General features: G+C 41.2%; 1 protein-coding gene across 1 annotated transcript in view; it reads right to left on the bottom strand.

The window, feature by feature from the left end:
• The window catches only part of lrmda (leucine rich melanocyte differentiation associated), a 277824-nt gene extending 268034 nt beyond the window's left edge, over positions 1-9790 (bottom strand). The window contains exons 1-2 of the mRNA XM_080531310.1: positions 9658-9790; positions 8871-8971 (exon numbers count right to left, since the gene is read on the bottom strand). Of these exons, the coding sequence (XP_080387436.1) occupies positions 8871-8971; positions 9658-9699 (143 nt within the window). The 5' untranslated portion in view covers positions 9700-9790. The remainder of the gene's footprint in view (positions 1-8870; positions 8972-9657) is intronic.
• Positions 9791-14028: the final 4238 nt, after the last annotated feature.

Here is a 14028-nt window from a genome sequence, read left to right as displayed (position 1 = left end):
CATGTCATTAGTGATGTAGTGGTGGTAACATACACACTCACCGGACACTTCATTAGGAACACCTGTAAACCTTTTCATTCATTCAGGTGGTGTAATGGTGTGGGGAATGTTTTCTTGGCACACTTTGGGCCAGTTAATACCAATCAATCATTGCTTGAATGCCACACCCTATTTGAGTATTGTTGCTGACCATGTGCATCCTTCATGGCTACAATTTACCCATCTTCTAATGGCTACTAGCATGATAATGCACCATGTCACAAAGCAAGTCGTCTCAAACTGGTTTCGTGAACGTGACAATGAGTTCAGCGTTCTTCAGCGGCCTTCCCAGTCACCCGGATCTGAATCCAATAGCCTCCACCTCCAACTGAATCTAACACATGTGGGATGTGGTAGAATCATTCTACTAGAATGGGAGATTCACAGCCTGAAAGTGCACCTGAAAAATCTTGGAATTGCGTGATGCAATCATGTCATCATGGACGAGAGTGAAAGAGCAAAGGGAGGCCCCTTTCCAGTATTAGAGTGCAGTGTTTCCCCTAGGTTTGCTGCCTTGGAGGGGGTGGCATGGACCGTGGCATGGACCCCCCCCCCCAGGGGGTAAAACCCTGCCTCAAACCAGCGTCATGTCCAGGGGTGTACTTGTACATTAAGCCGCCTCACGCTACGGAAACAGGAGATAGGCTCCTGCCCTATGGGCCATTAGGCTCCAGAACCATCGGTTCTCAAGGCTACTTACTTATGTGGTCTTGACTACCTGTCCACTTTCTCACCTGGTTCTTGCTCTCTCTCTCTCTGGTGTGCCGACACCATCCTGCTCTCTCTCCTTCTCTCCCTCCCTATCCTCCTCTCTCCCTTTTGCTGTCAACCAAAAGGTAAACAAAACAGCCAGAGTATTTATAATCTAATAAGAGGCATAAATTGATCCATATCAATTTATAACATAATTATAATTGAATATTGGATTGCTGTGGGCAATTATCCAGTCAGATAATCATTTGACTTTACTCTCTCACCTGAAAAAAAATCGTATGTCCAACTATAAAAAACAGACATTTCCAATGCTTCAATCAACTGTCCATGTACTGTAAATATGCCATTATGGTATTACCATGAAGCCCAACTCTAGCAGAATAAGAAAGATAGTATCTACTTTAAGTAAAATAATAAAGTGCCTCCAGTTAGCTCTTTAGCTGGCAAGTGTGCAGGGAGACTAGCTCATCTCATCACCTCTGAGCTAGCTAGCTTGCTAGTTCTTTGACACTATTTACACTATGGAACTATAGTCAGACACTTTCTAGTCACGATAATAACGACCAATTTTAACCAACTTTCTCTGTCAGAACACTCAGCAATTATATTTGCTAACGTTTCAACTTGCTTACTTTCAATCTGCAGACATCACAGCCGGCAAAAACTCTCGCGTCTCGCGCGCACACTTGCGCAAAATCTTGTATTATTCTCCAGCGCTGGCACAGCGCGAAGTGTGGAGATAGGTCTGGCTATGCGAGACTACGGCGGACTAACGTTACCAACGAGCCTATGGGCTTGCCACTCGCCAGATTCGGGTTGGGCAGATTCCATTGGGCGGCCCGCCCCCCCCAAGGCAATGGTAGGGGAAACACTGGAGTGCATAGTGCCCTGCGTAAGTAATGGGACAGTGAAAGAATGTTGGCTCTACACTCCAAAAGTTTGGATTTGAAAGCAAACTTACTAAATAAAACTGACTTGTTCAGAAATTCTGAAATAAAATAAAAACGTTTTATGCATAGTCTCCCTATTTTAGGGTACCCAAAAGTGATGTCCAATGTCCAAATTAACCACTCATGTTTAGTATTTGGTCGACAATACTTTGCATGCAATAACTGCCTGAAATCTGAACCATTGACCCCACCAGACACTGGGTATGACTGCCACAGTCTGCACTGCAGTCATCTTCAGTTGTTGGTTTTTTAGGACATGTTGCCATAAGTCTCCTCTTCAGCAAATGAAATGCATGTTCAATATGATTTAAATCTGGAGTCTGACTTGGCCAGTCAACGACTTTCCACTTTCTGGGCCTGAAAACCTCCCTAGTTGCTATGGCGGTTTTGGGTCATTGTAATTTGCTTGTACTTGGCCTGACAAGATGTTTCTATACACTTCTGAATTAATCCTGCTGCTGCTGTCAAGTTACATAAACAATTAAGACAAGTGAGCCAGTTCCAGTGGAAGCCATACATGCTGAAGCCATAACACCCCCTCCACCATATTTCACAGATGAGCTGTACAGATGGTATGCTGTGGATATTGGGCAGTTCCTTTTTTTCTCCAAATGTTACTCAAACGTTACTCTTGCAAAAGGTCTTGTGGACAGATAAGACAAAGATTAACATGCACCAGAGTTCTCCCCTTCACTGGCTCCCGATAGCAGCTTGCATTAGGTTAAGTCCCTTGTGCTTGCCTACCCGGCAGCAAATGGAACTGTCCCTTCCTATATGCAGGCAATGATCAGCCTCCATACACCTGCCCGTTCACTCCGCTCCTCCACCCCTGCTGGCCGACTGGCACCACCGCCTCTGCGGGGTTGCAGCGGTCGTGCTGCCCGGTCACGTCTCCTCACCATCCTGCCAGTGCGCCGGGGGAACGAGCTCCCCACCGCTGTCAGGACTGCAGTCACTCCCTGTCTTCCGTCGTAGATTGAAGACCCATCTCTTCGGGCTGCCCTTAGCTGTCACTCCTGAAGCCTTCCCAACCTCCTGTTAGTTGTTTTTTATTATTATACACTTCGACACAGAGCCGTTGTTTGGATCATGAAACATCGGGGGCTTAGCCCAGCCCACGTTTCGGAGTTTCTGATTGACGGGTGGTAGCTTGCACTAAATGTAGATGCGCGATGCGGTAGATGGCATGGTATTATATACCTATGACACTCTGCTGACAATTCTACAGACTCTGGACTTGTGAACTCCAAAAAGATCCCCGTCTAACATTAGAAAACACCCTGTAGCATAAAACAAAGCTACTAGGAGCTGGAGAAATGGTGGCACAGCAGAGTTCCTCTCACTTCCATGCTTGATAGCTGGTCCAACCTTCCCATTGAGGTATATGACAGTATCATATCATATTGATTGATATTGATATATTATAACGTAACATATATATCATATTGACATATGACAGTATATGTGACACGTTCTAATGCTTTGGTCCTCATATCGGGATCCGATGTAATGATCGAAAAATGTGAATACAGCTTGTTTTGTGAGCCTGCTAACAATGTAAAGTAGTGTGTTAACTAGGTAGCAGTGGGGATTACTCACCCAATCCATTGCATTGCAGAATTTTGGGTTGACTAGCAAGTTTGTGTTGTAATTCTCAACAACGTTGAAACGTAGTTCCGTGTTTCAAAAGAAAAGTCAGAACATTTTGATTGATTGCCGACATGAGGACCAAAGCATGTATATACATACTGTCACAGTATATTATGACAGACTTTTGTAAATCTATACCGTAGGGAAAACTCACCATTGTTAAGTACAATTATTAAATAAAATGTTATTAATAATTGTATAAAATTCAATTGGGTTTAATCTGTCTTGAATATTCCTGCGAGAAACTCTTTCCTCTATTCCCATCCAGTGAAGATATGCAGCCATGTTGTCATTAAATAAAAAATAAACCTAACATAAACCTCCTCCAGGGGTGGTTTAAATATAATTGCTAATCTAGGTTTAAACTAGATTTAAAATGACTGGTGCAACAGACTTGAATTTAATCTAACCTGGATTACCAGAGGATTAGCTTTAAACCAGGATTATTAATTATTTAAACTAGGTTTAAGATAGGTTTAAAGTTTGGTGCAACAGGATTAGTAGATAAACCTTGATTTAATCCAGTTTAAAAGTTAAACCATGTTGGTGCAACCCAGCCCAAGTGTCCCATACATTTTGGGTACCCTGAAACCGGGTACTAAATAGGGTACTATGAATAAAATAAAACATTTCTGAAAGGTGAAACCAATATGTGACACGTTCTAGTGTTTTGGTCCACATATAGGCATCTGATTTAATTTACTAGGTAGCAATGAGGATTACTCACCAAATCCATTGCATTGCAGTATTTTGGCTTGACTAGCGAGTTTGTGTTGTGATTCTCAACAACGTTGAAATGTATTTCCGTGTTTCAAAATAAAGGTCATAATAAAGATGTACATATGTACATCTGAGAATCTCTACTTTAACCTAATCTGGGGTTTTCCTGGCTCAAAATAAGGCTTAGATGGTAGAAGTGGAGGTGAAGTGTGGAAACAATGTTTGTGTGCCCGCAAACCCGGTGCTTGTTCTTACAATCTTTTTGCTGACAAGAATTATAATAATAATAATATCTTGGTTTTATATAGCGCCTTTCACAGAACCCAAGGACGCTTTACAATTTTTACAGAAAAACAGTCAGTCAGACAAAACAGAAACTATCCCCTATTTAAACAATATTTTGATGGCTAATTAATTTGTTTACTATTGTTGATGTTGTGGTGGCGGTTACTCTATTCTCTTTCAAGTTTTTTATTGGTTTGACAATGAACATTATTTTATAACAAAATATTAAACATTTAGCTGACGCTGTTATCCAAAGCGACTTACATTGCAGTGAGTGCATACACTTTCTTTTTCAGTATATATGGTATTAGTAGGAATCGAACCCCCAATCTAAGCGTTATTAGTGCCATGCTCTACCAACTGAGCCACAGAGGACCATATTTATGAGCTTTGTAATGGTGCAGTATTACGTGCCCTAACTAGCCAGGCTATTTAAATTAGTAAATCACATTTATTTGGGGAACAACTGGGAGTACAAATGTAGAGACTGAGACAAATGAGACCAGTTCACATCTATGGTGACGAGACGCGACGGGTCAGTTTTAGAACGTTTAGAACAGGGGTCAGCGGGGCGCTTAGGTGGCGTAGTGGATGTGCCGCAGGGCTCCCGGTTCGATTCCAGCCGCGGACATATCCTGCATGTCATCCCTTCTCTCTCTCTCACCCATCCTTCCTGTCATAATCTCTACTATATCTGTCATTAAAAAGAAAAAGAAAATATGGGTGGGACTGCCCCACTCAGAAAAAATAACTAAAGCAGTGGGTCTGGCGACATTAATACATTTTCCGGTCCGACTTCAAAATAAAATTGATTCTAGGCAAGTGTAAAGCACACAGAACGACATAGAAGCCATTAAAAAAGTCTAACCCTGCGTCTGTTCCTGATGTTGTAGCAACAGCAGGGGTGACACAAGCCAGTCTAGGGCTAAACCACTTGCAGACTCGAAAATTAAAGTGATTAAAGTTATTGTGACAACATGTGGTTTTCGGTATTTTTCATAACGCGCAATTCAAAGTTTTAAAGTACCCACTCGATATAATAAACAACAGTTACACGTTAACTAAATACTACTGTTCACAGCGTTTGTTTGCTGTTTCATTAGTCATTTTTCTCCCATTCTGTGATTGAGGTGAAAGCTTACAATCTGTAGTTTCAGAATATGTAAAAAACTGAAAAATGACTTGATTGAAAAAAAAAATACTCAACTGGTTGATCAAAACACTGGCTGGTGACATAGGGGGTGCGCAGTGTTTTGACGTAGCGTGTGTAAGTTGCGGAGGGGCTACAGTGGATGTCTGTAGGAGAAGTTCAGCTGTCTCAGGGACATTGCACTGGCTTTGCTGACAGTCTTGGGGTCAACCCATCTGTGTGAGCAGATATTCTCACACATGACGAGCGTTCTGAGCCTCTCCTGCAGCCGTTTGACACCTGACCGCTCCGAAGCTTGTGTGCAACTTAAAAAGTGCACACAAGCTTGCTTGCTTGGAGATGCTGGTGGCCTTCTACCACGGCGCAGTGGAGAGCATCCTCACCTTCGGCATCTCCAACTGGTACCACAGCTGCACGGCAGCGGAGAGAAACGATCTACAGAGAGTCGTGAGAACAGCACAGGGGATCACCGGCGCCACCCTCCCCTCTCTGGAGAAGCTGTACGAAACACGCTGTCTCAGGAGGGCCTCCAAGATCTCCAAGGACCCGACCCACCCTGGGCACGAACACTTTGTCAAGCTGCCCTCGAACAGGAGGTACAGGACCCCGGCCGCTAAGACAAACAGACTGAAGAACTGCTTCTACCACAGGGCCGTCAAGGCCCTGAACACAGAAAAGGCCTAAGTTCTGGGCCCAGGACAAGTCCGGACGGATTGTAATGGCAGCTAGTGCTGAGGCACAAACATGTACATTTTCAAGCCTGCAAACTGTGACACTTTAAAAAAATGTGAAAAAATACTTTCTTGTGCAATATGACAACCCTAGTTGACTATCTGTGCAGTATAGTACAGTGGATTGTGTACATAGCCTCTATTGATGTAAACCAGCTCTTTATCTTCTTGTGATTTTATGCATCTATGCTTTTTCCAAAATGTGTTTCTTTTTCCTTTCTTAAACACCAGGGGAGCCTCCCCCTCCTAAATTTCGTTGTTTGGTACCTGTACTGTAACAATGACAAATAAAGTCTATCTATCTAAGTACCACCCCCAGATAATGGAGCTGCCTGAAATCTGCGAACAGGGCCAGGGATCACATTGGCTGTTAGGCCGGTTTATTTAGCATACGTGGCTTTGCATACATAGCTCTTTGCTGAAAAATTGTGTTTATGTTGTGGTTGAAATAAAATTGCAGGATTATTTTTGGTAATTTGTGAGATTTATCAAAATAAGCCTGGATTTTCCTTTAGCAATGTTGATGGAATACCCCCCAGATCTGTTTGGTTTGGTTTGATGTCGAGTCATAATTAATGTTGATATTGTGGTTGGCACACTGATTAACAAGAACATTTAAAAATGGCACTTCATATCAAAAAGGTTGCCTACCCCTGGTTTAACTTGACTACTTGCGACCGATGGGTGATGAGACGCAACGAGACACAGACAACCGTTTCCATAACAACGACGCAAGTTGTGTTTACCCTGCAAGATGGCTGACAGCGACAGTGACATGCTGGCAGTAGCACTGATCAATAAACGGCGAAGTCGCCGAGCTAGTAAACAGAGGATATGGACCGTTTTTTACTTGAGTATGCAGGCTATCTAGCTAGCTAACTTGCCTCCCATTTGCAACCAAATGCATTAGCTGTCAAGGCTAACGCTCGCACACACACTAGACGAAAACATAAAAACACATCACTGCACTCATATTCAGACTCCAATGTCATGACAGACCTAAAAAGTTTAATAAAGCCAGCTCCCTATAAAACAACAACAAGGGATTATCTATTGGCTACAGAGGAGTCCGTTTCATGTCACTCACAAAGATGTACCCCTTTCTAGGTGAGAGTTTCAATAGTCTTGCCTACCTGTCTCCAAATGTCTAGCTAACTTTTCATCTTTCTCAGCAAAAGCATGTAATAGCTCAACATAGTTGCCACGAAGAGTAACAGTGTGGAAGTACTATAAAGTGTGTGAGACAGATGTCACACATGCCATCTGTAATCTGTGCATGGACAAAATCCCTCGTGGGGGAGCTATGGTAAAATCCTTCAACACAACCAGTTTAATAAGGCAGTTGAAGTTGCATCACGTCTCGGAGCATGGGAATGATTGAAAAGTTGACCGCAGAGAGTGAGAAGAAAAAGGCGGAGAAATGCCAGCTAAGACAAATCACTATAGAGACCCACGCGTGTGCATGTCATACTGAGAGACAATGCCCGAAACATGCTCAAATCAATGCAAGATGCAGGATTACCAAGTCTAGGATGTATGGCCCACACGCTTCAGCTGGCTGTCCACAATGGAGTGCTGTCACAGCGCAGCATAAGTGACATCATAGCTACAGGGAGACGCGTCGTGGGCCACTTCAAGCATTCTGCCCTAGCATATTCTAGATTTGATATTTGATCGGTATGGTATCGGCAGTATATCAGACGATATTGCTCATAGATTATCGATATCGGTGGCAAAAAACAGTATCGGTGCATCCCTAGGCAGTTCTGTATAACAGGGCCCATGAGAACCAAAATGTGCAATTCATCATAGCATGTGAATTGGGTGTCAAATGAAAACAAAGTCTATATTTTTGGGAAATTAAAAAAAAAGAATTGAAATAAATGTTCAACAATCTTCCATCATAACAATAACAATAAGCAAAGGCTTTGACTTCTGGTCAAACATATGGATATGTTACGGTACATGTGGGAACACGGTACATGTGGGAGGGTTAGGGTTAGGTGCTAGGTCGACTTAGTACATGCTGGCATGTCTAACCCTAACCCTAATCCTATCCCTAACCCTTACCCTACCGCTACCCCTAGCCCTAACCCTAACCGTAGCTCCCTAGCACCTAACCCTAACCCTAGTTTTCCCACATGTACCGTGTTCCCACATGTACCGTAACAGATATACATCTAAGATCAATCAGAAACATCTAGAGTCATGGGCTAGGGTGGTCCAGTGGTCTGGTACCATGATCTACAGTGCACACATTATGCCCATGTCGGCATGGGTCCGAATCCGGCCCATGCCCTGCTGACATACCTTCTTCTCCTTACTTTCCTGTCTATCTTCACTAACTCCAATATAACTAACTAACTTCACTAATATCCAATAAAATGAGAAATATGAGCGGGACTGGCCCACTCAGAAAGAAATAACCTTAAAAAAAGAAACATCTTTTATGGTCATATGTTTGAAAGTGAAAACCATGTTACCATGACGACTTGAGTAAAGATAACCTGCATTCAATCTTTTTCTTATTATTACAAAGGTTTTTATCTTTTACGAGAGATTTGCAACACTAAGCATCACCCTCCAGACAATACTAGGATGTGTTCATCACTAAGCACTTTTATATCTTACCTTAACTGATTAAAGCTGAGATCTAACCGCGTTGCAAAATGTCCATAGCTTTCACCTAGAAAACCTGGGATGTCTTCACAGTCATGTCCAATGTAGGACACCTGGGAAATCAATGAAAGAGATCAAAAGAGTGTAAAGGGTCATTATATGGATCTCGGTATGTTATCAGTGTGTTATAAGAGACTTGTGTTGGGGATACCCCCACCACCACCCCAAATTCACTACAACATGTTAACTATGCACAGCGCGTGTGGTTGAAAGTAAGATGCCAGATGTCCCTCTCCAGAGTTGAGTGTAGAGTGATGGTGGGCTCCATAGGTAATGTAGGCTTTAGCTTTGCAGGTTATCATGAAGTTACAAGGTTTGATACCCAGACAGTTTTATGTTCTATCATTTTTAATTCCCAGAGATGTATGTAATGTAGAACATAAACATATGCTAATAACTACACACCATTGTTTATTTACTTGGCCAACACAAATTGTATTCATGATCAAAGAGGTTGATAATATCCTATGTCTTGATATGACATCACACTGTTGGGGGACATGTTGTCAGTCACTCCTGCCAAACAACAATCGCAGGACAGGTTCTGGAGTTGAAACACCGTTTCACATGACGTCCAACCGGTAGACTAACGGTGTTACGGTACCAAGAAAAGCACCGACAATTGACATTTGACCGATGAACACACCCGAGAACCATCCAGTATCCATTACGTTTTATAAACGACGACAGAGAGATATCATAACATGTCATGACAAACAAGTCCTTGTTGCTCACTTACTTGCGTTCCATTCATTGCGACCATGGATTCGCCGCGTTCCATAACTATTAAGATGTTGACAGCCCTCAATGACAGTCTGGGTGAGGTCTACTAACTAACGGAGTTCACCAGGTCCCCCTTTATAAGAAAAAAACAACTGAACTTTCGGCGGGCTGTAACACACTGTCACTGTTATTGGGAGACTTTTGCACTACTTGACGTTTTTGCAAGTACTTCTTCCGCATGCTGCTTGGAATCAGCTGACACTCAGAGGAAGCACGCGCTTTGACTGATTTCGCAGCATGCAGTCTGTCCCATAGTCGACTGTTGCAATGCGTGACGTTAGAATTATAAGGTTCTATCTCAATTTTTGTCAAAATTGAGTTTTTGTTTACATAATCTGATCCATTAGGTGTTTATTAATGCCTGTGTGGTGTTGTTTTTAAAATGTTGACATTTTTGAGTTTCAATTCATAAAATACAAAGGTTCCATCTCACAAAACATAATGGGATGTAAAAACTTTGACGCTCAATATCTCTGAACTGCCCTAAACGGAGATAGAACCTTATCATTCTAAGCTCACCAATTGGGAAACCGCAAACTAGATGTCACAAACTGGAACAGGACAGTTATTCTATCAGAACTCAGGAACTTATGATCTAGTTTAAGGTCACTTTTGATACTTTGAAGACTTTCAAAAAAGATAGGTGTGTGGTAACAAGACGTCAAAGTATGAAAACGTTGGTTGCCATTTAACATGCCTTAAAATGCCTTTTGATGTCACAACAAGGCTATAAACACTTAAACCCACACAGAAATCACTTTTTTTTTTTTAAAGTAATTACGGTGTAATTGCCTACTCATAGGCTACTATTGTACCTTTTTGTTTGTTTGGATTTATTTTTAAATCAGCCCAATGGCCTTAATAAGCAATTAACATACTCAAGTTTCATTTGTGATATGATACAAATGTCTGAGTGACAGATAGACTATAATAGCCAGTTGTGTTTAACTACTATTACATATCTGAAAGTAGGCCTATAAATGCTCTATACATACTACATCTGAAAGGGACTGTAAATTAGGACAGAGGCATAAAATGTTACCATGAATGTCATTAGATGTCAGTTTCTAAACAGTACATTTTTGTGGGTGTATTTATTAGGGTGTCTGTACATGTTTGGTTGGCGGACGGCATATTTATTATACGGTGTACCAGAGCAGCTCAATGAAGTGGAGGCTAAACAGCCATGGTGCAGAATATAATATATAATACGACCCTTAATACGACCCTCACACTTGATGACCTGTCCCTGTTTCTGATTCACAGGACATGTTCGCTGACGTCATACTAGGACCTCCTATACGCGGAACAGCTTCTCTCTCGGTTCGGGTCTCTCACGGCAATACGCTCGTTCCAGTCGCTGTTGGAGCCGTAACTTCACAATTGTATAATATCTGTAACAATATAACGGTTAATGTATCGAATGGTCTATGACGTGCAACATAAGTAGCCTAAACAAGGGATTACGTTTATGCTGTGTTCACAGTTTTACATCTCTCGTTTCACACATCGGAACGTGTTAGCCTGTGTGTTCAGGTAATGTTGTTCATATGTTACAGTTAGCCTCTTTTTAACCTTTTAGTTTTACTCCTCCTAAAAAAAATGGTGAACCCGTTCATGCATGTAACCTATTATAGTAGTAGGTGAGATGTTGCAACAAGATCTATTTTCGTTTAGATACCGTAGTTTAGGTATGCCAACCTACTCGTTTGGAGTAGTCCGTGGATATTTCCCTTCAAATCCTCACTTGCCAAAGTCTAAACTCCTAGAGATCTAACAGTATCCAGTATTATTTGTATTAGTTTGTCACCCATGTAGCGGAATAAGAAATTAATTTTATATTATGGGCGCGAAGTAGCCTACCGAGCAATGGGCAAATGGAATTTGTAAACACTTAACAAATAAAATAAATAAACTTATTTCGTCTTTAGATAACATCATTTTCAATTTCCGACATTCCATTTTGAAAATACACATTTTTAACTCCTAATTGAACACTAGTTTTACTCTTGGAATCACAATATTGTGTAGCGTATAGCCTTGAGCGCGCGCCTGACAGTCTAACCCAGTCTCAGCTACCGCCGTGCTGTACATAATTATATTTGCATGCAGGGAATGATTCATAAACATGTCGCCGTTATGAATTATATGGGCACATTTAAAACTTTCTATTTAAATATAATGAATTATGGCCGCCAAAAATGTGTTCCCATTTAAGGGTAATACCAAGTATTTGGTGTCTGGTGCAGAAGCCCATTCGTCATGTGGACAATAAAGAGGGTTTTCGCCCGACGCTGGAAATTTATGGTTGCCCTTCTTTGCCCTAATAACTCACGTATTGTGTCATGGACTGACAGCCCTTGCAGAAAACAGCAAGCCTGTTATCAATCACGCATCTTTGCATATTGTGAAACGCTCGTCCTGTTCCACAGAACATCTTGTGGAATGTAAAAGAGTGGTTTTACTCATTCTTGTCTTTTAAAGCTATGAAAAGTATGTTTTGCAAGCACTTTTTGTCTAGTGTTGTTTCCAGATGTAGACCTAAAAACCTTGACAAAAAAGGCAAATATCCTTGTTGTTTTATTTTTTCTTCATCTAAGTCTGGATTTAATATAACCTCATATGAATTTGTAACACGCGCACGCACACACACACACACACACACACACACACACACACACACACACACACACACACACACACACACACACACACACACACACACACACACAGGGGTAGAGGTATTCGCTCTTACAACTATTATGGCCATATAATACAATCAATCAAGGTTACAAATGCTGGAAAGTGGTTGCAAATCGGCCTCATGGTAATTCTGGGTAGGCCATCACGCGCTAACACAATTTACTGTTATCATTCTAGGCCTCAAGGTATAACATAGTAATTGCAGTTTAATTAGGCTACTTCATTGACTGCTACATTATATGGTTGTATGATACCGTTATTGTCACTTCAAATACTATGGCAACATAAAATACATACAATCACAACGTGACATATTTAATGTGTAGGCCTATGCTTTATTTTGTATTTTACACAGAAACTGTGGATAACTATAATTTACACTAAAATAAACAAGTCTTGCGTCAAATTGAAGTAGGCTATATGGCCTGTATTTAGTGCTTTCTATCATTTGTCTCTCAACAATTCTCTGAATGCTAAAATAAATATAGGCCTACTTTCCTAGTTTTGTTGTTTGCCCCCTGTGCCTGTCCACTCCAGGTTTTCTTGCTCTCCAAGATGACCTGTCAAGCGGATTACCACAGAGAGAGATTAATGGCGGAGGCGGGTTGCAATAATAATCGTTTTGTTTGATGTGACAACTTTGATAGGCGTTGATTTACTTACAAACTGATAGGCTTTTAATTGAGCGCCTCCATCCCGATTGAGATGAAAGGAAAACCGCATTGAAAAGCTGCCCGATTGCCCCGGAGCCTCAATACTGATTAGCCATCTCAGCGGTGAATAGTTCAAGGCATTTTAGACTTCTTTTCTCGGCGGTCTGACAGACCATTTCTCTTTCTTTCTTTCCATCAGTCCTCTTTTCTTCTTCTTAAATAAAATAAATCATTCTCATTGTATGTAAATAAAATCGCGTTGACATCAACATAAATGTCTGGACTCGTTTTTTGTTCCTTTTCTTTGTTATTCTTGTTATGGGGGTGACAATGTGCCAGAGGCAGAATGACAGCAGGTTTCAACGATACAAGTAGAGATACGTTTGCATCTGTCCGTATTGTTTGTTGATCTGCGAACTTCTGAGGCCATGTGTTTGCCTGTGTTAAAGTGACATGTTGCTATGTTTGCGGCCACTCTGCACCTGCCCTGCGTGAATTTGTTTTGGGGGAAATGTCCACTTTATAGATATAATAAGTGTTGTTTATAGACACTTGTAAATAATTAATTAAATTAATACTCCGATTCAGCCGGCTGGACCACAGTGTTGTTAAACAAGTGTCATTAATTTGTCTGAAAACAAAAACAAAACTGTCTGAAGGAAAAACGAAGAAAACAGAACTACTTTTTATTTAAAATTTGCTGTAGGCCTACATTTGAAAATGTAAAAAATTATAAAGTGTACACATGTATAATCGATATTATTTTATTTCATAGGCCTAAGCCTATGACCTAAAAGGTGTATTAAGTTGGGTCCGTTAACTACTGAAATATATTCTGGGCTTTGAAGAAACTTTCTAAAATATTAACAGACATCTGAGCACAAACGTCCATGTTTATGGCATGTTGAACACATTCCTCCTCGTGTAGGCTAAAGCAGTGACGGGGAAAAAGTTGAGAAGCCTGAATTAGT

Source organism: Nansenia antarctica (genome assembly GCF_963989245.1).
Source record: "Nansenia antarctica genome assembly, chromosome: 1".
Taxonomy (NCBI): Eukaryota; Metazoa; Chordata; class Actinopteri; order Argentiniformes; family Microstomatidae; genus Nansenia; species Nansenia antarctica.
The sequence above is the reverse complement of the archived record's forward strand: the minus strand, read 5'-3'. Positions and strand labels throughout refer to the sequence as shown.